Source organism: Lissotriton helveticus, chromosome 4_1 (genome assembly GCF_964261635.1).
Source record: "Lissotriton helveticus chromosome 4_1, aLisHel1.1, whole genome shotgun sequence".
Taxonomy (NCBI): Eukaryota; Metazoa; Chordata; class Amphibia; order Caudata; family Salamandridae; genus Lissotriton; species Lissotriton helveticus.
The window spans coordinates 929,687,738-929,715,093 of NC_136063.1; the positions used below are offsets into that span (position 1 = coordinate 929,687,738).

General features: G+C 42.6%; 1 protein-coding gene across 1 annotated transcript in view; it reads left to right on the plus strand.

The window, feature by feature from the left end:
• LAMA1 (laminin subunit alpha 1) overlaps window positions 1-27,356 on the plus strand; it is a 549,300-nt gene that overhangs the window by 239,373 nt on the left and 282,571 nt on the right. Inside the window, exons 15-23 of the mRNA XM_078687536.1 lie at window positions 3,111-3,222; window positions 4,794-4,904; window positions 7,590-7,717; window positions 8,013-8,099; window positions 14,643-14,854; window positions 19,042-19,148; window positions 24,619-24,799; window positions 26,251-26,387; window positions 26,980-27,216. Coding sequence (XP_078543662.1) covers window positions 3,111-3,222; window positions 4,794-4,904; window positions 7,590-7,717; window positions 8,013-8,099; window positions 14,643-14,854; window positions 19,042-19,148; window positions 24,619-24,799; window positions 26,251-26,387; window positions 26,980-27,216 — 1,312 coding nt within the window. The remainder of the gene's footprint in view (window positions 1-3,110; window positions 3,223-4,793; window positions 4,905-7,589; window positions 7,718-8,012; window positions 8,100-14,642; window positions 14,855-19,041; window positions 19,149-24,618; window positions 24,800-26,250; window positions 26,388-26,979; window positions 27,217-27,356) is intronic.

Sequence of the window (27,356 nt, forward strand, 5' to 3'; positions counted from 1 at the left end):
AAGCAGCCATGAACAACTGAAAGGAGAAACCCCTGAGGCCCTCTAGGACTAAGGACTCTGCCTACAGTTGACCTAATACCAGTGGGTCTCTCTTCAGATTCATGGAAGGTGGTCCCTAACACCCTAAATGGACAGGTCGGGGCACGATTTGGAATTCTGCACCCACATTAGAGGAGAGAAGCTCCAGAGGACAGACTGGGGCATGCAGTCTGTGACACCAGCTCCCTGCAAAATGTGCCCCCTTAGAAGCCAGGTGGCTAGGCCTCGCCATCAAGAGCAAATGACCCCCTGAGCATGCAGAATGGCCCAACAGGGCCCAAAACATTGAAGGGAGATAGATTTGACCTTTGACCTCCAAGCCAACGGTGCAAGGGGAGCTCAGCAGCAGAAGTGCAAAAAACCCCAGGGTAGGCCATGGCGCGAGGATCGATGCAGTATTGTTTTTAATTTTAAAACCCTGGGAGGGGGTTACATGGCGCCACCTTCTGAGAGCTCTGAAGTCCTGGGTAGGGAATCAGAGACAGTTTATGTATTTGGACAGAAGCCTTGGACCCCGGCTCCAGGCTCCCGCCACCAATAAAACCGAGGAGCATGATCGTGCCCCCACCCCGAAGAGAGGCAGGAGCCAAAACCCCCTCTCTGGGACCTGAGGAACAGGGTTACTGGGAGAATGCATTTGTGCACCCCCCTCAACTGTGATGGGCCCGTCCCACCTCCCTTTGTCTGGGGGTACGGGGCAGTCACCACAAAGAAGACACCATGCCTTCATGAGCAGGTACGGTATAGGAATGCAGCTTACTGTCGCGCTGGCACAGGAGAATGCTGATCAGCGAGGAGCCAACAGGGGCAACTGGGTTGGACTCCCAAGCTTCCATCAACAAAGAGAGCCATGCGGCATGCCCGGTGGGACAGGATACCACAAGGAAATAAATAAAAGGAAAAAAAAACAGAAGAAGCTGTGTGCCTCAAGGACATATGGCAGTCGAGGAATGTGACCAGAGCTGCTCATCTTATATTCACGCTCCCTCGACGGAGTGCACCTTAATGCTATGTGTGGCTGAAACTGATACCATATTTTTTGGGCTGGTTGTGGTGGCCCTTGGTCAATGGTTTTATGTATGAGTGAATACGTGGGTGAATGAATTAGTAAGTGGCAGTGCATTGAAATGTATGGAAGGAGTGAGTTCATAGGTCAATGAATAGTACAATAACTACATTTCTGTATGATTGTATGAATTATTGAGTGTGTGAATGAACCGATTGAGTGCACGAGTAAATGTAAGCAGGGTACATGAATGAAACAGGGTGAAGTCTCTGACAGCATTAATAACAGTCTCATGAAAATGGCAAGAACTGCCAGTATACCAGTACAGTGCAAGTTTTGTTTCAAGGGTGGGCGCCATTACTCCAGTTATTTGCCAATAATTTCTGCTTATTTGCAAGTATTATGTAGAGTGGGCACCACTGTGACAAGAAGTCCCATGTCAAGAATTACCAGTCTCATCATTATGCATGATCAGCCATCACTGATTAGCCCTAAATGCATATTCAGATTTGCACCATCACTCATTAATTTGAACTGAGGGCATAATTCACAAATATATGTTTGTCCGTAAAGGAAGTTTGCACAAAGAAATGGCTGGATTTACATCCTAGGTATGTACAGCAGAATGCATTTTAGGCACAAATGCATTTTGCTATTGAGTAATGGTCTGGCAAAAAAATTGCAGAATCTTAAGTCCACACACTGGGTGGGGAGTGGGAAGATCAAAATGTGATTTGCATAGTCATTTTGTGAACAGCCGCAACTTGAGATTGTGAGCTTCCCAAACATGTTTTATTTGGAACTCCTATATTGTAATAGTTTAAAGGCACACCGGCATCAAGAAACCAATGTTGCAATAAGTTAACTATATTCTGTCTCCAGTGCCTTCATAGAATATTTAATAATAGATCAAGCAGAATATCATCATAGGTTTTATTTCTGTCCATAAACTTTAAGTGCAATGTCAACAGGCCAGTAATTAAATTCAATAGTGCTCAGCAAGCCCAGTACCTTTTCAACTCAATAGGGTACTGTCACTCCTGGAGAAAATAGGATAAAAATACATAACAAAAAGGAAATCAAATTGTGATGATTTGAATTTGGTCAAGAGACAGTTACACTTTCTGGACCAAATCAAAGGAATTGGAAATATTTACCAAAACTGTCTTTGAGTGATTGCAATAATATTTCTCCAAAGGTAATTGTGTATAAGAGACCCACCAGGTGAAAGATGTGCCGTTTTGCTCCACAGGGCTACTGCTGCTTCTCACTGTTACCAGTTATTTGTTTTGGGGTTGTGACCCTGCTCAATGAATGTTAATTGATAATAGACCTGTTAATACTGTTAAATCAGATATGCCACATCATGTAGTTCACATGCTTAACTTGCAGAACTAAATCCAAAGCATTTAAAATCACTTTAAAACGATAGGCGAATCATGCTTACCATCGGTGAGAACAGACTTTAACCCCTTCAGCGCTCATGACAAGGTCAGCTCGTCATGGGCGTTACCTGCCCTGCGCGCATGACGAGCTGACCTTGTCACGTAACGCGGGATTTTTGAAATCGCCGCGTACAGCGGGAAAACCGCTAGCGCGCATGCGGTTAAGTGACACGGGTTAAAAAATCATATTATGGTCCACTTTGCTTGAAACCAGTTGAAAATAAAGCTCAGGTTGAACACCGCCCATATTCGTTTTTTTCTGAAGAAACTCCTGGCTGGCAGCTCTATAGGTACATTTTAGGATTGTTTTCTTAAAGTAAATGCCTTGATGTGATATGAATTAGCTTCTTTAAAAGCCCATTTATAATATGTATTATGTTAACAAAAATAGGCAAAAATGTGGGCTGTTTTACGTTATTTTGCGTACAGCTAAAATATACCTTCAATTTAATGTCTACTGCAGAATTTTACAAACTCTGAATGATGATAATAATTTGAACCTAGACGCGAGTAAATCTGTTCTCATTTACTCCGAAATGCTCATCTGTGTATCTTCCTGCATACTCTTGGGTTTCTGTTTGACCCTTTTAAAAAGTCAATGCAAATTCCTCCCCTTGCAGGTTAAGCTCCGTCTCACTGGACACGGCACGCCCAAATGTGATTGATCTTTTACCTGCTGCGACTGTGGAAAATTGTGAATGTCCTCCTGGTTACACCGGCACTTCCTGTGAGGTAATATCATCCGTTTTAAATTGTTGGATTACAGTTACAATTAACTGTAAAGGAAAAATGCATTCAACAATTTCAAAATAAAAAACTTGGTTCTTGTTTGAAAAAAACCCTGGTGGGGAATCTTGGGGCATATTACCAAGGGTGGCGATAGGCAATTATCGCCGGTTTAGCGGCCGTTTTCGGCCGCTAAGCGGCAATAATTCTATCGCTCTGTTAGCAAGCTGTCGCTAACTGATGTTAGCAACAGCTTTTAGGCGATAGCGAGCGGTTTGGGGCCCGCTTTGCATGTCAGCGATATTTATCGCTAATGACATGCAAAGTGGGAGTACCCAACCTGTTAGCGACTGAAAGCAGTCGCTAATAACGCTATCGCCTATTAGCAAGGTAGGCGTAGCGATGGAAATATTCCTGCTAACGCCAAAAACCAACGCCTGCTCAGACCAGTTGTTAGCCATGTTATCCAATGGGAGGTGGATAACATGGCTAAGAGCATTTCGTCGCTAATGCGTGAATATCGCTGTATTCTCAGCGATATTCACGCATTTCGCCGCTATCGCTGGGTATTTTAGCACAATGGAGAAAAGCGTTGCTAATAGCATGTTTTCTCCGCTAACATATCCAGCGATAGGCAGTGATAAAATAATCGTTGCTAAGCCTATTTAGCGATAATTATCGCTACTTGTTGGTAATATGCCCCCTTGTTTGTTGGTTTCCTAGACCCCCGTCGTGTGCTGAAAAAAGAAATTTGTCAGGTGCTCTCTCTTGTTGAACAGCTTTAAATATTTAATACTATGGTAACAAAAAGCTAATCTTCTGAGACTCAGTGAATGCTGTAAATGGGAGAGCATTCGATACGAATGCACTTGTAGCACACAGCATGATAAGCAGTTTATTTAGCATGGTATTGAAAGAGTGTAATTAGTGGATTTGATGTAAAACTCCACAGTTGCGGCCATAGGTGCATTTTCTAAATACCTCTCAAATCGTAAATGTAGTGCCTATTGAATTTGAGATGCTACTCATTGCCTCAGTACTTCCTCCTGGTTGCAAGATGCATATTGAGAACTTATTGATGTGGATACTTAAGGTGCAGCAAGACCTTGATGAACTAGTCCAATGTTGGCTGGGGATTCTCTCTATTGCTCAACCTAAAGTCAGTACAGGATCAAGACCAACAGGGAAAACAGGTAGTAAGTAGGTGGTGCCTCCATGGTTTCTCAGTTCAGAATTGGACAGCAGCATGTTGGGGATACTAACCTTAAGGCTTGTGGTGCTATCATGCACCGCTCCAAGATTGTTGCAGAGCTGGGTATTCCGGATACAGGACACTGCTCTACAGGACGTAAAAGCTGTCATTATGTAATCACAAATGATAGCTGCTGCTTTCTGGGCTTTCTACAGCTCTAATAACACTGGCACCTTTCCATGCAGTAAAATAATTTCAAGAGGGTCAAGACACCACGTTATAACATGATAACATGTCCTCTAGATCATGAATCTGGTTGGCCAATGTGGTCATGGCAAAACCTAGCATTTTGATGTTGGTTAAAGCTATTTTTTTTATCTTACAGTCTTGTATTTCCGGATATTATCGTGTGGATGGAATCCTGTTTGGAGGTATATGCCAACCATGTGAATGCAACGGCCATGCGACTGAATGTGACACTAATGGCATGTGCTTTGTAAGTCTGAATTTAGTTTATTTATTTTTGAACATGCATTACAAAAAGGCATTGGGCAACTGTGAGATTACTGAAGTATAGGTAACTGAATAATTAAATGACAAATGGCAGACAACGATGTACTTTTCATTAGTAATAATAAAATATAAGACACCCAAAACCATAAGAAGGCACAAAGCCTGGGAGATTGTGTGACTTCAATGTAGGAGAATTGTTCTAAATAGTTTTTCTTAAACATAATGATGATTTATGAAAGTGAGTTAGAAGTGTTTTACTTTAAGTACAAATAGTTTAGAAAAAGATATAAATCATATTCCTCCACTATAATTAGTCCTTGCTTATATCAAAGTTGTGTCACAGGCCTGTGGATACATAGGATAGATGTTTTAAAAACAAAATTAGAACACAATGTTCTCCAATTTAAAGCTGCACCTTTACTGAAAACAGTGTGGCAGTCATAAGGATCTCTATGCAAGAAGTGGATTGGTCTGGGAGCTCTGCTCCAGTGACATGACAAACCGGACTCATTTTGAAGAATATTGCCTGTGCAGAAAATGCTTGCACGCATCAATATATTTTTTACTGTGCCTGGTGCAGCACACCTTTAACTGAAAAGTGTTGATCTTCTCTGAGGAACCCTCAACTTTGACATCCGGTGCATGAGAAATTGTGTCCTCACAACTTCAACTGTATCGAACTACTGACAATACATAGGTCCCAATAGAAAGGGGTCCTGGTATTTATTTGTATTACCTGACTATCAAAAATATAATTAATAATATCATTATTATTAGATATTAGAACCAAATATATTTTTTTTTTTACTTGGTCCCCTTTTCTATATTATATGTCTATAGGGCTCTGAATAAGGTGCAGGATTGAACTCACCTTTGGGGAATGTGCATTATCATATAGTGAATACAAAAATATCTAAAACAAATTGTGTGTTTATGTTTTTATGTTATGTAATTACTGATCATGCATATTGTACTGCAAAAACAATGAAGAATAATTGGTAAATATCTACCCCCGTTTTCAGAAGCAGGTTCGGTCGTTAGAACCATATGAAATTAGGCATTACATTATGGCCAATTGGAGTACCTAAGCAGGGGAAAACTGTATTTTTAACTATTGATCATGTAACACCAGATCTACCCTAAAAGCTTGTCTGTCATAGACTGCCATAGTCAGCATCATCATAATCTTTATTTGATTTTAACAATAAAATCATGAAACACAAGTCAGTTAAAGAGAGCAGAAATTGTCACCACATAATCACACTTGCTTTAAATCCCCGGAGAGAAAACGTGTAAGAAAGAAACAAACTGTGGACGAATTTAAAAACTGTAAATACAGTAAAGCCGGCCCGACTTGAGTAAAATTCATTAATTTTAAAACTGGTCGAACAAACTTATATTGCAGGGTATTGTATTTTGAGAAATCATAACAAGGTGTAATGTGTCATTGACCGGGACATTTTCACTGTCAAATAGGAACAAATCCGAATCCTTAAAACAACGATATTAAAAAGACTAAACGCAGAAATAAGTTCGGCCATAGATTTTTCATTTTGTTCAAAAATTTAGTTCACAATATAGCCATGCATGGTAACCTTTTACCATCCAACCAATTGTGTCTCATGCATTTTGTCCATACCTCCCCATGACTCCTGCTCTACACGCAGCCTCCCAGCCATGTCTCGAACGAACACAATTACAGCTCCGTATGGTGTCTGTGCAAGAGAATCAATATACTAAGGCTTGCTTGGTACACAGTGGCAACACCTATTTCTAGTTAAAAATTCACTGGAAGTAAAACTTACGTTATTTTCACCAGATACATTGTCAAATTATTTGCTCCTTTTTAAGTTTATATGATTGGTTAAGTTTCTATGATGGTGCTCATCAAGGGCCAGATGTAGGTAATTCCTATTTACCGACTCCTAAATACCGACTCATACCGAATCGGTATTTAAGAGTAGGTAAATAGGAAGGAGGCAGATGTAGGTAAAAAATTACCGAATCTTTAAGAGTCGGTATTTACCGAATCTGTAAATACCGATTCTGTATTTCACATTGATTCCTACGGGCCTTGAAGCCCATAGGAATCAATGTGAAATACTGATTCGGTATTTACAGATTCGGTAAATACCGAATCCTGCAAGGGTGCAGGGGGTGTCACTTTGACACCCTCTAGCACCCCAAGTACAGGCATGTGTGCCATGTGGCACACATACATGCCCTAAGGGCATGTATGTGTGTCACATGGCACAGGTGTGCATGCACAGATGTGCATGCACACCTGAATTCGGTATTTTACCACCCAATAGGATTGGGTGGTAAAATACCGAATCTTAAGGGCCTGTGGCACTCTTAGGAGTGTCACCTACATATGGATTTACAGAATCGGTATATTTACCGATTCGGTAAAATACCGAAGTGGTAAATTTACCGAATCGGTAAATATACCGATTCTGTAAATTCAGACCCACCTACATCTCAAAAGCCAAATACCGGTCGGTAACGGCCGAAATCGGCCGTTACCGACCGGTATTTGGCAACCTACATCTGGCCCCAAATCTGTTGACGTATGGTATCATGAATTAGTATTCAGCTTGCTACAAAAAACTTCAGAAAACCATTTTCTGTTCTGAATAATATCAAAATTAATGTTTTTGTATATTAGGAATGTCAGCATAACACCACCGGACATCACTGTTCTCAGTGCTCCCCAGGCTTCTATGGGACTCCTTCCAAGGGAACACGTGATGACTGCCAGCCCTGTGCTTGTCCACTGAACATTGCATCCAACAAGTGAGTGAAAAAGTCAAAAGCCAGCTAGCACCTGCTGAATCTTCAGCTAAAGGCCTTGTTAAACAAGGATGGACGTAAATTGTAATAGGAACATTTTAAATATGATAACTCAAAATGAATTTTCAGTTTATTGAGTTGGGAGTTCTCTGACTGTTAAAAATTTATTGGGTTTTCACTGCCTTTTATGGTTTCACAATAGTCCATTTAAAAGCCATTATTTGTAGACAATGCTATTGATTTAGGTTTGCATCTGAAGAGCTTCATGTATTTCAACAACATAAGATGTTTTTTTCAGCTTCAGCCCAACTTGCCACTTGGATGAAGGAGGTGAAGTTATCTGTGACGAGTGCCCTACAGAATACACAGGTTCTCGATGCGAAAGGTAAATTTTGTATCTGGAAAAACTCCTTACCCACATAGAAAAGTTAGTATCTTATGAACTTCTTTAAAATATATTATGTAACCCCAACACTGTACTGAATTTATGACATTCCTTTAAAACAAAAGCATTTTCTATTTTGTGCTCTTCCTTCTGCCCCTACCTACCAATACATGATGGAAATGCCCTCTGAGTTGGGCATTTTGTACTAGTAGCAACTAGATGAAATATTTTGTAGGGCTGTAATGATCTACAAGTCGGGAGAAGTCTAGATAGGTCCTAAAATATTTAAATAATAGATTCAAGATTTGAAAGTTTAATCTGACACTAATATGAAGCCAGTGTAAAGATTTTGTAAGATCTGAAACGTTATGGTATTTTTCAGTAAATTTCAGGCGAGGACCTCCCTCTAGGTCATTACGGACACTGTTTACAGCCGTAGACATTAATGTTTTAGTCTAATGCATGTTGGGTTTTGTCATCTTGTTTTGCTTTTATTGATCTAATTTGACTAAGCTGAAATCCAGGATGAGTAGGTGAACATATACTTTGACTTTCCCTACGGTACTAGTTATGGTTTGAGCAGTGACAGTGTCATTTTGGGCCTAGTCCCTGGGAGAACATGTAATTTCTAATGTCATACATGTTCGACTCTTGAATATTATGCACCATGTCTTGTAGGCAGCACGGTGTGCTTAAGAGTAGTTTATTTAATGTTTAAAGGTTTTCCTACTTGTCAAAATGGTGATTTTGACAGTCCAGGACAGCAAGGTCCAACTACTGATGTCAGGCTACACAAGGCAGGCCTGCAGCAATATGTTTGCTGTCACCATAGTGGATGACACAATATGTCTCTGCAGTACACAAGTGGTATTTACATTTCCATGCTGTGTTTATACTTATGCATGATATACTATGGTCTTCTTGGAAACTTGAATGTGACAATCAGATTTTAATCACATTTTTACATGTTTTAGGGCACAGAGCACAGACACTAGGTACTGGGCAGCAGTGTTCCAATGTTTGATTTCATGATTAAAAGTAGGTGAGGTCCAAAAAATAGAAAAACTGAGGGTGAAACCCATGTAGGATTCCTTTTGCAACATACATAATTTGTAAACTGTGTAATGTGGTTTAGTAGAGGTTCTAGTGATATCACAAACCACAGAGTCAAAGGTTTATAAATGACACCAGAGCTCACAGATTGCAATACAGGACCACATTACACATTTCCTGAAGGAAATCTTCCTTTTCTGTGTGGTCACCCCAGTTTATACATCTTTTGCTAAACCCTATATTTTGCTGACTTTACAACTCAGTGCTTTTTATCATTACTAACCAGTGGTAAAGCTCCTTTGGTTCCCCTTTTAAACATGATTGAATTGGTATATTCCTAATTGGTATAATTAACTAATGTAAATAAATGCCCTTTTTGAAGGGTTACCCTCACTTTTTGCTAGAGTTAGTGGTGGTTTAGTGACTTAGAACACTAGGGTGCAGAAGTCCAGTGCCCAGTGCATGTTGTTTGACCCCTAAAGTATATGTACTGTTGGCTAATACCTGATTGGCATATTTAACCTACCTAAAAATCCCTAGTGTATGGTACTCTGTGTACCTAGGACCTGTAAGTTACATTTCACTCGTGGACTGCAGCATCTATTGGTTCTGTACTCATGTGGCAAGTGAAAGCGTGACTCACGACCTGCCACTGCAGCCTATCCGTGCAGCTTCTAAACTGACAACTTCAAGTGCTGTGATTCAGCATGTGCAGTCCATCTTCTGTTTTCCGTAGGTCCAGCAGTGTTCTGAGTAAGGTAGCCATGGGTGTCACTTTTATGCCTGGCACTAGCTGATGGGTGTGTGAGGCTTCCTTATTGGTAGAAATAAAATTCCTACGGCCAACCCTACCTACTTCATGGGGGTTTGGCACTAAACAACCCTCCAGTGGCTCTCTCAGGTCTGGGTTTAATCCATTGTTTGCCGCCTTAGTTTGGACCCAGCCATATCAAATCATTCTTGATCCTGCTGCCCATGGTAACAGTCTAGCCCGAACTGCCACAACAGGTCCTCCCTGGACTGGAAACAAGCATCCTGGATCCGGTTTCGGGGTATCACACCTCACCAGCCAGGCTAGCTTGAATCCAGTGGCACAGTGAGCATGGCACCCACCTCTGGCCATACCCTTCCCACTTTGGTTGATAAAAGGTAATGTAAAAGAACAAATGATGGATGGAATGCCTAACAAATTACACATTCACCCACGATCACAGATCTGGGTTTAATGCATAATTTTTTGCTCACCACTCCACCCCAGTTTGGACTCAGCCATAAGCAAATCAGTCTTGAACATGTTGCCCATGGGAACAATCCATCCCAAACTGCCAGACTAGATCCTTCCTGGACTGGAAACAAGCATCCTGAGGCCAGTAGTTTCAAGATATTACCCCTCATCAGTCAAGCTTGTTTGAATCCGGTGGCGCTATGAGCACGTACCCACATCTGGGTATTCCGTTACCACTTAGTGCGACAAAAGCAAAAAGAACAAATGACATATGGAATGATGACCAAATACATCCTTTTTTGCTCAGAAAGCCACCACAGTTTGGACCCAGCCATATGCAAAGCAGTCTTGACCCTGCTCCCCATGGGAACAGTCCAGTCCGAACTTTGGTATCGGGCATACCCTTCCCATTTAGGGTGACAAAAGGAAAAAGAAAAAATAATGGACAGAATGCTGATCAAATCAAATATTGACCCCCCAATCACAGATCTGAGTATAATCTATCATGTTTTTTGTTCACCACTTGACCCGAGATTGGACCCAGCCATATTAAGATCAGCATTGACCGAGCTCCACATGAGAGCAGTCCAGCCTGAATTGCCAGACCAGGTCCTCCCTGTACTAGAAACAAGCATCTTAGGTCCGGATTTTGGGTAAGTTTTCAGCCCTCATCAGCCAGGCTAGGTTGGACCCAGTGGCAAAGTTAGGATGGCACACCCTTCTCACTTAGGGTGACAAAAGCAAAAAGAGCAAATGATGGATGGAATGCTGAACAAATCAAGCGTTCACTGTGTGAGAAAATGGGGTTCTATTACAGGAACCCTCCACTTTTTGCCTGGCTTTTGATGCAACTGTGACTGTAGAGTACTTGGTCCCTGCTGTCCAGGTTTCCAGTACCAGGGCTCTTTCATAAAACATATCCACAATTGGTACTTCTGCCCCATATAAGTCCCTAGTGAATGGAACCCTGGGTACCTAGGGCCTGGAAGCTAAAGAGGGACCTATGGGAACCCCTCACTAGGACCATGCCCTTGCAGCTTGCATACCCCAGTGAGGTGAAAAACAACAAAGTCGACATGACATTCTGCCTGGGTGCCTTGCCAGCCAGCACTGCCTTAAGGTATAGGTAAGGCACCCCTCTAGCAGGTCTTACAGCGCTAAGGCAGGGCGCACTATACCACAGGTGAGGGCAAAACTGCATGAGCGGATATGCCCCTAAAATATCAGGGTCTATTCCTTAATGTTGTAAGTGCCAGGGAAGCCATAGAGAGTACTTGGCCTGGAAACGCGACAACTCGAATTTTACAGCACCAGGATGGCTTCACTGAACTCAGGAGTGTTTGATACCAAACAACGCCTCTCAATAAACCATACTGATGCCAGTGTGGGATTTATTGTAACATGTACTCTAGGGGGCACCTCAGAGGTGCCCCTGATATTCTACCAACCCTGGTGTGGTCACTGACTGGCTTTAGGTAGCCTGCCACACAAAAAAGCCTGCTCTCTGGGACCAAAAACAAGGCATATTCTGGGTGGAGGTGTCATACCTTCTCTCCCAGGATGGGCACAGTTCTCGAAGAAGAAGCTTAAAAGGCCTGCTTCCCTTAAAATGCGAGCCCCAGCCTCTGCTGCTCGCAGCAGATGGCTGATTTCGGAGGAGGTATGCCCACCTGTGCCAACTCCAACCCTAAGGTAGGGGAGGCAAGGTGAATCAAATTGTTCAGTCCCCGCCATCTTGTAGATGTGGGCCCCTCCAATCAGGGCTGGGACTAAGCTCTCTATCATAGGAGGGTGGTGTAATTGAGGGTGTTGACACCCCAAGTAAGGAGCCCATTGGCCTTCCCTGTCACTCTCTTACATTGCCCCTAAAATTGATATGTAGGTGGCTCCCCAAGACCCAGGAACAAGATCTACGATGAACTAAGAAGCCCACGCACCAAAGAGCCACACCAGCATGAAAGAAGAAGGGCCAGTGACTGACTCTGAGCTAGCCCTGATGGCCTATCTGCTGCCTTTCACCTCTGCTACTAAAAGACGACTCGTCCTGCAGGCCCAGGGACCTCCAAATCCCTGTGAGGACTGCCTACTTTCGATAAAGACTCAAAATCTCCCATGGATGGTGGACCTGTTTATAAAGAGACAAGCTACAAAGAAAAAACTGTACCTGATGAACCGCAAACTCGCCTCTGGATTCACCTTTGCAACCGATGCCCACAGCCCGAGTCCAAATGGCCCACCAGTCCTGCGAAGTTTCCTCAGCACTTCTGAGCCAGAGTCCATCGTGGACTAACCTCGACCGGACTCCACCTCAATGCTTGCAGCCTCAATCTGAAGACTTCCCATGACCGCAACTTGCCCAGCAAAAAGGTTTCGATGCCTAAGGACACCCCTGCACCCAAAGCCTCTTGCCTTGTGGACCTCAAACTTCTCTGTCCCTATGTTCCCTAGCATCTCTACTTTCCTGGGCAGCCATGGGAGTTTTTCATCCGGCCTCCTGTCCTGACCCTGCAGCCTGTCTTTAACCTCGATCTCCCCTCTGAATTGTATTGGGTGCCCGACGCTGTGTTGACACTTGGCACCTAGTCGCCTCTGTGCCGCTGAGGGTGTAAGTTTGGTGCTGCCTTGTGTCCCTCCCTGTGCCTACCTTAAACCCTGGAGCTCGTTCCCTACACTGCTTTATTCACCTATAAGCTGCGCAACTTTTAGTATCCCCAGTCTCCTTCGATTAACATTGGGCCCAACCTCAAATTTGACCTCTGCACCCGGCCACCCCTTTGCTGCTGGTGGGGCAATCTTGGTACTAATTTGAACCCTGACTGCTGTTGACCAAAGGGCCCTGAGACTGAAGAATTTGTAAGTCAAGTACTTACCTGCAAAAACAGCATTTTTGTTTTCCTGCCATATGCCAACATTACAAAGTCTGAAAATTGCACTGAAAAAAGTATTTACCTTTTTACATACATCTTGGTCTTAAAATAAAACCTGAAAGTAGTTTATTGTTCTGAAATTTGCGTGGATCTCCTTTTAGGGGTGTGTGCCATTTATTAGTCAACGTTGCTTAGCAAATGTCTTACACTCCTCTGGGTTAGGCCTAAGGTTGCTTGCCCACATTACCACAAATAGAGCACTTTGGGTTTGCATTGAGCCCTGTACCGATTTTGGGGAATATCCTAACCCTGTGTACAATATAACCACTTAGCGGTATACCATATACAAAGCCTGCTTTCTACACTATCTCTCCATTTTAGTTTGTGGTCTTTGTATTTGAAGCTCACTCTATCTCTATTTTCTCTCTTCCTCTCTAGTCAGTCCACATGCCTTCCAGTGGACTCTCTACTTAGACATTCATGCTCAAGTGGTATGAGGATAATCCACCGGATTTAGTGGAATATGCCAAAGCCCTGGGCAATTTAGATACATTCAGAATTCCCTTTCCTGTGGCTGGTATACCCTTTGTTTTCCCTTAAATGGCAGAAAATAAAAAAAATTCTTAAATATGAGTATATCAATTGAGTCACCCTAAATGCCTCACTGTTATGACTATTTAGCATTGGGAAACAAGTTTGGGCAAGTTCTGAATTTTGGGAATTACAAAGACCGTCAAACTTGAAAATAGTTTCCTATTTTGAGCATTTTAATGAACTTTTTTAAGACATACATACACAAATGGGTAGATCCAAGCATGCAAGTGTGCCTTTTTCAGGTCTTAAAGGGAAGTGCAGGTATGAAAAAGACAATAATGCCTTCTTTTTATAAAGAAGTTGTTCCTAGGATGTCTGCGGTGTCTAGGCACAGGCACCTGTTGGTTGTTGTCTTTTTGCTATTTCTGTAGTAAGCAGGGTAATGTTATTTAGTTGTTTAGATTAGCAGTGCATGATAGTCTTTACTGAAATGAGTACACATAGAGAGCAATATTTTTCTTACTATCTCTGTACTATGAGATGTAGTACACTAAGTGCAGTTTGCTACTACATTTCTATAGCAGCAGAGGGTTACATGTTTACCTTGGACATAGTAAACAGACTGCCCATTGGTAGTTGAATTTAATTTAAGCCATAGTACTATCTTCCCCTCAAAACACACAACACTACTCTGTGGGTGCCTCCATTATATTTTAAAAGATTTATACCTCATATCAAATTGCTTAAACCTCAACTCTGTTGTAAACATATTTGGACTGAATTTACAGCAACTTCAGAACAAATGTTGAAACTCACTTTCGATGTGATTACCTAAGTTACATTTACAAACTTATTTTTATTCAGATGTTCCAACGGATATTATGGAAATCCATCATTACCTGGTGGATCCTGTACTCCATGTGACTGCAATGGTAACGTTGACCCTTTGGAGCCTGCCCACTGTGATGCAATCACAGGAGAATGTCTGAAATGCATTGAAAACACTGCTGGAAAGCACTGTGAGATTTGTGCTGATGGATTCTATGGGGATGCTATAGTTGCTAAAAACTGCAGAGGTAAGTAAATTGTGAAACAGTGCAGTGCATTGTATGCTTCTCACTGAAACTCTTTGTTTGAGGTTGACTCTGATTGGCTTCCTAAAAATGGTAGACCTATGTGCAGTGTCATGAAGTCCCAGACTGTATTGTCTGTATCTATTGAGGGATTAGCATTTTGCCTTCCTGTTTTAGTAGTGTACACCGTTGATGACATCCTTGAAGTTGAACTGTCCTGCCTAGATTGGCAGGGAAGTCCTTGAAACGCTTACCACAGTATCCTAAACTGTTATTTATTTTGCTTTTCTTGTTAACCCCCTTTATTTGAATATTTTACCCTCATAGTTTACCAAGCGTGAAATGAAAATTAACTCCTGTTCCACAATAACAATGCCATGCTGGTACCATAGCTCAGTGGGTTGGATGCCTATTGTTGAATGCCTTTTGCAAAGCTTTGTGCATAGTCAGAGGAGCACAGGTCCCAGTACCAGCAGGCACCTAAGAAGCAATGCCCAGTACACTGACATGCTGCTTATGGGCACTGCCATCACTGCAGCCACCCTGGAAGAGAGAACAGTGGGGCACATGCATCATTGAGATATTTTGCACTTCGTAATTTGCGAAAAATAACGAATCGCAAATTAAGAATTGCAAAATGCTATGCATCATTATTTTCGGTATTCATTTGTGATTCGGTAAAAATCGCAATTTTTACCGAATCCCAAATAAATACCGAATTCTTAAGTTAATTTTCGCGATTCCCATTGATTCCTATGGGCCAAAAGGCGCATAGGAGTCAATTGGAAGGCATTAGCAAATTGCGAGTGGCACTTTGAAAATTTCATGGGTGCAGGGGGGGGTCCAAAGGACCCCCCCATGCACCCCTGAAATGTATTTTTCGCATCATGTTTCACACACACATGTCCTAAGGACATGTGTGTCCGTAACATGAATGTTGAAAAAAAAGCATTTTCAGCATTTTAAACACTTTTTCCAAATTTACCGAGTGGTTCAATCACTCGGTAAATTTGACACCCTAATTGCGATTTCACACTTTTAAAAGTAATGATGCATTGCTTTCAAGAAATCGCACATCTGCGACTTCTTAAAAGCAATCGCAATTTTAGAACTCGCAAAAATGTTACGAATTCTAAAATTGCTTCATGCATCCCAAAAAGCACTTTTGGAATCGCAAACGGCCGATTTTAAGGAATCGCACCGTTTGCGACTCCAAAAATGCTTGATGCATGTGGGCCAGTGTTCCTAAAGGTCTGATCCATCCTCCCGCCAAGTCTGAGGAAGCCAGGACTGACCGGAGCCGCACAGTACCAATATCAGGGGTACTGGACCCCTTGCAGCAAATAAGGCTTGGTGTGTCCAGTCCGGACACCAACGCTGAGGAAGACTGACCTGCAAATTGAGGGACTTCAGGGACAGTGAACCCCTCTTCAAGAGTGGTCTAGCAGTCCTGTTTGCTCCTCTACAGCAGAAACAAAGACATAGGGTGTGTCTGAGAACGCTGCCATTCGACACTAAGAAGCACCTCTGCACTCGCACCCCAAAGTCCGAGTCCAGGGAAGGTGATGGTGCCAACAGGGTCTTGAGATCCACAAAAGCAAAGCCCATCCTTGGGTCTGGTTGGCCTGGAATTCATGTCGCTGCCTGCAGCCTCTTTTTGCAGGCCCCTCCAACCGCGAGAGATTCCAGAAATGAACCAGATGCCAAAAGACATCACTGCACCCGAGCCCCACTGCACTAGGAGATATGGATCAAAGGTGTCCCCACGTGCCGTAGCATCTCAAGGGCTGAGCCCCCTATGGGTTCCCCCAGACTGGTCCCCCAGTCCCAGCTTGCAGCCTCTTTCCAACCGGACCGTTCACCATTGAAATGAATGGGTCACCTGACAACATGACACACTTCTGCACCCGGATGCCCCAGAGCCTCCAGAGGTGACCTGTTAGTGTAGCCTTGGACCTTGCTCCATACTCACCTTAAGTCCTGGAGAACAGTCTTGTAAGTCGCTGTTAAGTGCCTGAATGCAGTACATCTTTTTCTCATAAGATAACATTACCGCTGCCAGAAATTGCAGTGCGTCAACTTATGAAAACTGCAAAAATTCATGACTCAAAAAGTACTTTCATGATGATCTTGGTAACTAACTTCAGATAAAAGTACTGCTTATAAATTGGTGTTGGATTTCTTTATTGAGTGTGTGTCTCATTTGCTGGCTTTGTACGTGCAATAAATGCCTAGTACTTCCCTCTGATATGCCTACCTGCTCCCTCACACTACCACAAAAGAGAGCTTTTGAGGTGTCATTTGTGCCTCTGTAATTCCTTTCGGGTTTGCCTGGACTCTTCACACAGTGTACCTCTTTCTGGCCCTCTATATAAAGAGCCAGCTTCCTACAAACAAGTGTTCGCCATTTAAACAGCACCAAACAATTGGAAGAAGAAATCGACACAATACTCATGAAATATGACACCAATTTATAAAAATAGATTGTATTTTTATAAGAATTTAGACACTAGAATGAAAACAATCCACCAGAGAGTTCTAGAGATATAGATTTTACAAGCAATATTAAATCAAAGCAATTCCATTGAAACACAAACTTTTCCAACATTGGCCAACACAGCCATGCAGTTACAAATATAGCACCTTTACATGCTCATCAAGACCATCGCCACTGATTTTTTTTTTATTTCTTTGACATTTTCACAGATCTAGCTAGTTTGTTGGCAAAGCTAAAAAATAAACTAAGAAGTGTACCCTGCAAATGTAGATTTAGGACTTATTTTACTTTATTTTCAAATCACGGGTGGAACTAAAGATAAAACTTCCTCTACGGTCCAGAGGCATAACGAAACCTGAGGGGTCCTGTTGTGAAGTACATTGATGCCCCCCTCACTCCCAGACAGACTAAGAGGCCAAAAATGAAAGGTGTCCCAGCCTCCTTATAACTCCATTCTCCAGTCTAGACTCTGGCAGTGTGGCCAGACATCCCACTCTGCATTGGTGAAGCCCAGCACATTGCCAGTGAGTTGAAGCCTAAGGCAGGTGTCTTAAACATACAATTATGCACTCATATCATGAAACTTCCTACATTGATAAAATATGAGTAGCTAAATTGTAATGAATGGATCCTCATGGAAACCAATTATTTTGTTTATAATAAATATAATCACACCACTCATTAACAGCAAAAGACAGACCAAAACAAAACACACAAACATAAGCAACTTTTTGCATAGCCAATATGTCTGTCTTTCATTAATTTTGTACCCTAACTTAAAAATGTAAAAAGCAATGAAAAAAAGCAATAATGATCAATAACTCTATTTGATGCATCTATGAGAAAAAAAATTAAGTGTGATGATATATTGTACATTTGAGATGTTAAATAGTCCCTGATTCTTTTAATTAAAGTATTCACTAGGGGGAGAAATAATCCACCAAATAGCCAATAACATGATGTGAATGATAACACTGCTCCTGCAAACCCACATTCCACCCATTGTCCATTTTAAAGCATTTGTAGCAATAATGTTTCCAGAAACCTGCACTGTCATACCAGACATCAGAAGGGTACGTGCAAGAAGCTGGGAAGGACAAAGAATATATTGGCCTTAAGCATAAAGTACACTAAATCTACCCACAATTATTGATAATTTTCTACCATGTGAAGCTGTTCAAATATATTTTCTCATGCTTGGAAAGTGGGGACATATTTTCTTTCTAACTTTCAAAAAGTGCCACAACTCCTACAAGTGCCACTGCTCCAATAAGTGCCATAGTTGACTTACGTCTCCTCAAGATGTGTTTTAGCCACAATTGGGGCTTGGATAACCCATAGTATTTGATCATATGTAAGCTTGTTTTAAATACTTAGAGAATGCAATCAAAACACCTCTGGTGTGATGCCTTAAATCAAATGTAGATTAACAAAAGTAGAGAGTAAGTCTTACCTGGTCTGTGCTTATTTCGAATCACTTCATCACAGGTGTCTCATAGAGGTTATCGTAGCTAGTGGATGTTTCACGCGTCACTCCTTTTGTGTTCTTTAAATGTACCACTGGCTTTTGTTCATTTTGCAAAAAAATTGAAGCAAATTTAATAAGTTATTTTGTTAATTCTGTGACAGAGCTCTTTTACAGATGTCCCAGTGGCAAATTACTGATCCATTTTTTTCTGTTCCTCTGATGCAGCCTGTGACTGTCACATGAACAGCTCCTATTTCAGTACATGTCATCATGAGACGGGCCAGTGTGACTGCAAGCTGAACGTGGTGGGGCAGCGATGCGACCAGTGCCTGGTAAGTATCACCACAAGCGCTATGACCTCTGAACACATGTTAGACTAGTTTTCTCATTAAAAAAGTTAAGGTTTGCAGATGTTTGCTGTTTTTAGGCATTTGAGCTCCAAAAAGCAGCTTAAGAAACCATGGGTTTTTAGTATTATAGCTGTACAGTTGTAGATCATGTTTTCAGTACGGTCACCATCGTGTTCCCATTTCTTTCTACTACAGCAGGCAAAATGAATATTTTAGCTGTAGCCAGCAAAACTAAAATATTTTGTGAATGTGAGTTTGATTGGCCTGGTTTTTGTTGAATTATTTCATTGAATCATACAAAGTGAATTTCCACAATGTAGCAAATTCTGCATCTGATGTAGTATGTAGGGTTTTCTCTTTTATGTGCTCAGAACTTCATGGTTGCTTCAATCCTTAACTTAACCGATCAGAGCATACACCCCATTAAATTTCTGTTAATTGAGTATAGGCAGGCCCAAGCTGCCGGTAATGGCCTTAATAAGGGAAATTCCATTAATGAATGGAATAGCGCACTGCAGAAATACTATAAATTTATAAGAACCTTCTAATTTGGAACAAACTTTCCTATAAACCTATCCCAATCTTTTGAACTTCATGGGTAGTGATGTACTCATCACATAGTGACTCCTGCTTATGTGGGAATGGCATCAACAGTGAACTGTGCATGCTGCTGCACTTGCTCCCTGCTGGAACAGGGTTGTAAATTTTATTTTATTTTAGGTTCTTATAAAGCGCTAACAATCATCCAGGGTAGGATATCACAGCGCTATGCAAGCTACTGTGAAAGTAGCATGGATGGAAGCCTAGTAGGAATTTATTCGGGAAGAGGAAAGAGGAAAGATTTTAGCTGTTTCCTAAATGCCAGGTGGTCTTCTGTGAGTCGGAGAGCTGTAGGTAGTTCATTCCATTTGGCGGCTGCAATATGGGAGAAAGCGCGCTCGCCCATCCTGGCTCTCTTTACCCTGCAGGTTTTTGCGCGAGCCAAGAATTGAGAGCGGAGGTTCCGAGTGGGAGCATAGAACTGAATCCTATTTCTCAGGATGAGGGGACCAGTTTTGTGAAGTGCTCTATGAGTGATGCACATCATTTTTAAAGATGCTCTTTGCCTCATTGGTAGCCAATGGAGGTGGCGCAGACAGCTCTTGGCCGAGTCGTATTTCCTTTTCATACAAATGGCCTAGGCTGCTGCGTTCTGCACCATTTGGAGCTTGATAAAAAGGTACTCGGCCATGCCTACGAACAAAGAGTTACCGTAGTCCAGCCTACTCATCAAGAGTGACTGGACCAGGATCTTTCTGCACTCCAGTGGGATCCAGGGGAAGACTCTTTTAAGCATTTTTAGGATTCCGAAGCCTTTGCCACAAATGGCAGCTACATGAGTCTTCATGGATAGTGCAGTATCCATGGTTATTCCAAGGTTTTTCGCAGTTTGCGACGGGGTAGTTGGAGTGCCCAGCGCTTTTGGCCACCAGCTGTCATTCCACAGCTCGGTGTGGCTACCGAACAGAAGAATCTCGGATTTGTCTGCATTGAGTTTTAAGCAATGCTAATGCATCCATTCGGCCAGCTCAGTAAGACAGTTAAGGAGCCTTTCTTTGGGGTTGTTTTTTTCATCCAGGATGACCGTAAGTTGGGTGTTGTCGGCGTAGGAACAGATTTCCACACCCCACTTTCTGCCTATTTCTGCCAGGGATGAAACAAAAATGTTGAACAAAGTTGGGCTTAGTGAGGCCCCCTGTGGGACCCCGTATTTGATGTTCCGGCATGGGGACGAGAAGTTACCCATGTGCACCGACTGTGATCTGTCCGACAGGAAAGACCGCAGCCAACCCAATGCTTTGTCCCTTATACCTTTGGATGCTAAGGTTTCCAGGAGCAGGTGGTGGGGGACGGTGTCGAAAGCCGCAGAGAGATCCAACAGTATCAGGGCCACTGTCTTTCCCTGATCGACATGCATCCTGATGTTATCCAGCACTGCTAGGAGAGTAGTTTCTGTGCTGTTATTGGCCCTGAAGCCCGTCTGTGTGATGTCCAGCAGATTGTTTGCTTCGAGAAAACTGGCCAGTTGTCTGTTGACCAGTTTCTCTAGGACTTTCGATAGATAGGGAAGTTGGGATATGGGCCTATAGTTGGCCGGGTTGTTAATATCTAATCCAGCTTTTTTTAACAGGGGGGTGACTGTGGCGATCTTCCAGCAGGATGGGAACTCTGCAGCATCTAGTGAATGATTTAGTACCTGAGTTACAGCGGGACAGATCAGGGGAATGAGCTGCCGGAAGATATGATGAGGGCAGGGGTCAAGGGGGGAGCCAGATTTGATTTCGAGCATAGCTTTGCCTACTTCCTCTTCGGAGTAAGGGCCAAAGCTAGCGCAGCAGGTTTGGGAGGAGGAGGACTCGTGGTCCAGCAGGCTGCCGGTGTTGAGTTTAGGGAAGGATGAATAGATCTTGTCTATTTTTTCGCAAAAGAAGGTGTTCATTTTGTCGCAGCCTGTTTGAGAGGGAGTCAAGTTGGCCGAGAGGTTGGAAGGACTTCAGAGCTCTTTTACAATTTTAAAAAGCTCTTTCGAGGAGTCTTTGTTATCTAAGATTTTACTTGAAAAGTAATCTTTTTTCGCCTTTCTGATGGCTTTGGTGTATTGTGATAGTTCATTTTTGTAAGTAGCACTCGTCTCTTGAGTTTTTGTTAATCTCCACTTGTGTTCGAGCAAAGTGCATTTCCTTTTTTGTGCCTTCAGATCTGGCCCGTACCAGTTTTCGGACACAGTGCGCCTAGATTTGACATTGCAACGGAGCTTTGAGCAGTGCTCCAAGGCTGAAGCTATGTGGCTCTGAAGTCTGTCTGTTGCTTCATCAACACCTGACTCGCCGCTTGGGGGGTGGACAAAGTGTTTCTGAAAGGTTTCAACTTTGAAGTTGGCATAGCTTCTCCTATGGGTTGTAAATATTCAGTAGAATGCTATGGCCAAATATCACCCGACAAAAATATGATGTTCTAGATGTTATTCGAAGAAGTTATCTCCCATTGGTGTTAATAATTGAAAAACTTCACCAATGGTGAGACATACTGGTACTAAGTTTTGAGGTACCGGTATTAAGGTCACAATCGCTACGTTATCAATATTCTGACATAAAACGAGTGCCACTGGGAAAAGAAGTTGAAAGAAACCTTTTCCTTGCATGACCTTCATCCAATGCACTACTTTTCTGAAAATCTTATAATCCACTTCCACTATGAAGGACTGAGAGTCTGAAGTCCTGCACTGGGAAAATGTTGATTCAGAAGGCATAAGCCACTGATGGATAAAAGACCAGCATTCAATAACAAAGTTCCACATAGTGTCAGTGTCTGTCAGGTAAATGCAGGGGGTGGGGTTTGAAGATGGTGGCCTGCTCGTAGGTGAAGACGGGAATGCTCATCCACCAAGCCTCCTCTGCCCTTAATACTACGACCATAAGCAGAACGCACAAGCGGAAATGTGGTCACAAGCTTGAGAAATTGATGTTCTGCAATACTAATATCCTAAATGGGTTTCCACCGGGTGACTGGAAAGGACTTCTGCTTTTTCTCTGCACCATCTGATCATCTGGCCCTTATTCAATTACTACCTGGGAGTGCCATCTATACATGGCATTGCTGCTGCATTATGGTGTGCTGTTGCTCCACTGATTTGAGTAGACCTCCCAAGTGTCTTAAGTAGTCATCATGCTTACGTGTTAACACTTGCATATTTCCACCGGTTGTAGCAATGTAATTCAGTGAAATCTGCCAACCACCCTGCTAGGTCTTGAGCACCTTCTGAGTGCATAGCACATTGGTCTAACACAATGACTTCTGGGGTTCTTTGATCCATCTACAAGTCTGATTGAATTCTGCCTTCAACTAGGATTTTAGTCTCTCAAGAAACCTTGACTATGTGCTCACCTCGACAAGATGCATCTAAACAACAGGAACACATGCACCTGTACGGATTAGCACCAGTGATGATAAATGAGGAATAGCGGATTTACGATCAATGTCACACTTGTTAAAACACTTATATTAATGAAAGTCTGACTTGGGATTTGCACCAGTTGGCATTTTGGTGAATGTTCTAATTAAGGTTGCCACCTGACATCCAGGCAAAAAATTCACTACTCACTGTGTTTCCACACAAAGGCTTCTGTATATAATCTTGTTCTAATTAAGTCTGTATACCATTTTGGGTTGGTTGGATTTTCCTCCCTTTTAGACATAGCAAACAAAAACATAAACTGGAAAGTTGAAACTAGACGAGGCATTAATCCTCTGTTAAGCCATCTTGTGCATTGGATGTTAGAGCTGCGTTGCCCATTTAAAACAGAACTGTGATTGTCGCGCGAATGAATGCCAAGATTTAGGGGCCGATTAGGATGGCGGACGGATGCCCCCGCCGGGCCGGCCCGTCGGGGGCAATCCGTACGCCATCCTCAGTGAAATGACCCCCACCACATTAGGTTGGCTGGGGGTCCGCGGCAGACGGGAAGACCGTCCGCCGCCGTGGCGGAAAAGGTCTAATATGGTGGCGGTGTCTATCAGACACCGCCAGCCATATTAGAATGGGCTTTGGGGAATGCCTTTCCGTGGTGGCAATGCCACCACGGAAAGGCATACGGTCTTTGCTTTGGGGGCCCGCTGCGGGCCCCCAGGGTGAAGTGGGGGTGGGGTGTGCACATGGGGGGTAACTATGGTACCCCCTGCGTTTCCAAGAACAACATGGCAGGCACCGCGCGGTGCCTGTCATGTTGTGCTTTGAAACGCACAACATGCATTTTTAGCATTACGGCGGGCGGTGCTTTCAGCACCGCCCGCCGCAATGTTAAAAACGCGGGATGCCCCCGCCACTGTGGCGGGTGCATCCTAATACGACGCACGGGACCTCCACTATTATGGCGGACGGTCCCTTGCCCCAACAGGCTGGGGGACGGACAAAGTCCGTCCGCCATCCTAATCGACCCCTTATTTAGGTTTTCAGAAGGATCGGCAAATCTAGACACAGCCAGGGTTTGTGCCAATTTTTCTCAAGCTTATTACTTCATTTATATGGAAACCTGACTCTTTTCAGTGATTTTGCGACCTCGGCTCTGCCTTTGGATGATCTGCAAAAAATGTTCTTTGGTTTTTGTTGCTAAATCTGTATTACATGAGCTAACATGACTCATGTTATGCCGTGTTCAACTTTGTTGACTGACAATCTACTTTCTGGATTTAACGCAAGATTATGAGGTATTTTCCAAGATGTGTATGGCAATGGATTGTGTGATAGACAGAGATTGATGTAAATTGTCTCAAATATCCTTTATGTGCGGCGTGAGATAATGTAAATCTTATTGTAGCAGGTGTCCCACAGATCTATAAGCTTTGTAGGATTACAAATGAGTCTATGGATAAGCAGTAAAAGGTGACTTAGTCTATTACCTGTCTTTTCTCACAGTCTGGATATTACGGCTTGACCACTGGACAGGGATGCATCTCCTGCAACTGCAGTGCGTCTGGCTCTGTCTCAGAGGACTGCAATGATGATGGCCAGTGTTATTGTGTACCGGGCGTGTCTGGAATGAAGTGCGACCAATGCGCACCTGGTTTTTATGCATTCCAGGATGGAGGATGCACACGTAAGAGACAACAACTATTTGCTTCCTTTAACATTTTCACTATTTTATAAATATGGGCTAGAGGTAAGCAAGCTGTGCCCTTGAGGACTCTGGTCTTCATGCTAACTTGAGGAGATAAGTACACGTTTATCAACACAATCAACACAGTTTTACTACCTTGTCCCATGCTTATGTAGCTGCAGATTTGTCAAAGTTGTACACAAAGTTCCATTGGGTTCTTCAGGATATTCTTAGGGTCTGATCCACCTCCCGCCCCACCTCCCAGCACCCCACTGCAAATGACATCCAGTTGGGGTTTGAGCAGTTTAAACCTCACCATGTTGCCTGTGTTGTGGTGCCAGTGCTTCCTACTATTTTTCTTGGGCAGAACAAACATGCTTTACATAAGATGCCTCCTCTTTCAGTTAAAAAAACATAAAAGCTTGTCACATAAGAATTAACCTCAGACTCACTTTCTTGGAGCAGCATAACATTAATTGGGGAATAATACACAGTCTATTCAGCATTGCTAATTAAGTAGGATAAAGGAATGTAGAATGCTGATCAAATTTCCTTTAATTTTTTTATCCTGGGTTTTTTATAGCACAAACTTGACCTGAAGTTATCAGGTATTGGAGCGCTTTACATGAGCACCAGTTGTGTTACATAAGGACCCATTCATTTTTGTTAGGCAAGTGCAGATTAAGTGAATTGTCCAGAATCACAGGATGTTGAGCGTTGTTGCCGAGATTTGAACCCGGTTCCCCAGATTTGAGGTTGACCGCCCTAGCCATTAGGCCACATCCTCTCCCCGTTGTTGGACGAATCATGACATAATGGCAAATATCCTTGGCATATTGTGAGTATGCTTGCCTTAATTGTGGCCGTCTATCACATAAACACGAAATAACAAGGTAAACGACTAACATGATGTGGTGGTACATAACATGTCAGAACTCGATCCCATTTCCCACAACATCATCCTTCTACTGGTGGGGCTAAAGCTTCATAAAACCTGTAGCATATTCTCACGACCCCCAATTCCATTATTCTGACACCTTTCACTTCCTTTTCTTTTAGTCCCTATGCTTTTCTTCTATGCCTTAAATACACATCATGGAGGTAGATGGGTAGATATAAACGAACTTATAAATTAACACTGGTGCCTTTTTCATTGTCCTGCTATCATTGCAGTGCAATACAATTAGAACTCTGGTTAAATTAATCTTTTATCTGAATTTACTGATAAATGGAATTGAAAAAGTGCACTAAGGTGAGTGAGCCTGTGCGCAGACGAGTGCTCAAGTGCTGTGGTGCAAAAGTAAAAAAGAAAACAAATGAAACATGGTAAATAATGAAAGGAATTCATTTCTTGCAATTGTGTGCTCTGCGGGTTGTATTGATCATTGCTTGGTGCAGTGATCTGCATTGTAAGATGTTACTAATTCCTTTTTTCCCTCTTCTCTTTTAAGCCTGTGACTGTGCTCACACACAGAATAATTGTGACCAGGAAAATGGCCGATGCATCTGCCCGCCTCATACTCTGGGCCCGAAATGCGAACTATGTGAACCCAACTACTGGGGCCTTGCCCCTGTTCTCGGATGCAAGGTAAGATGATATGCTAAGCAACATTTAGGGCTGCCTTTGAATTACACAGTACAGCTAGTTCATAGTGGTGTTGCCACCGCAGGTGGCCAAATTGAATAAGCAACAGAACACTACGCTATCAGTAACAAGGAGTATATGAAGCAGAAGTTCTGAGTGGGTTCCATAGGGTTTTCCAATGGTGTTGAAGCCTGTTCCAAGTTTCAGTTGTGGGAGATTTGTTTGTTATGATTTAAAACTCTTTCCCTCAACTGACTCCCATTCCGGGCTAGCTGCCAGTAATTTGCCTACATCAAGGTCTTACTTAGGTCACTTTCACTATATCATGTTTTGCTACAACAATCACTAAATCTTTTGCAAGGAAGTACATCATACTAGGTTGAACTGGCCAAGTTCTGATGATCTCAAATTTATCTGAGGGCATGCTTTTCAGAAATCATTGCAAAATGGCCAATTGTATAGACAGTATGCTTCTTAAATAAACAAATATACAGTCTTCATACAAGCATGTCAAATTTCAAATTTAAATGTTGTGCCATATGCAATGATTTTGTTTTCTGTTATTAACTATTTTCTATTGTGTTCATGTCTTTAGGCCTGCAATTGTAGTGACTTAGGCTCCACCAATCCCCAGTGTGACCTCCTGACAGGCCAATGCCAATGCCATGAAGCTTTTGGAGGCAAACTCTGTGACACATGTGCCTTCGGATTTAGAGGTCATCCCACCTGTGTACCCTGTGAGTGTGATGTGAGGGGGACTCAAGAAGCATGGTGTGATGAGAAACAAACCACTTGCCACTGTGCAGAAGAATCTGGTGCCTGTGTTTGTAAGGTAATTAGTTGCTTGACAGTCCCATCACAAGATTTCTTGTCATCATGTGTACATATCTTTTTTGTCTTTATTTGTGACATGCACTGAACTTAAACCATTTAAAACACAATTGAAGACCAGAGGCTAATGCATCAGGTAAC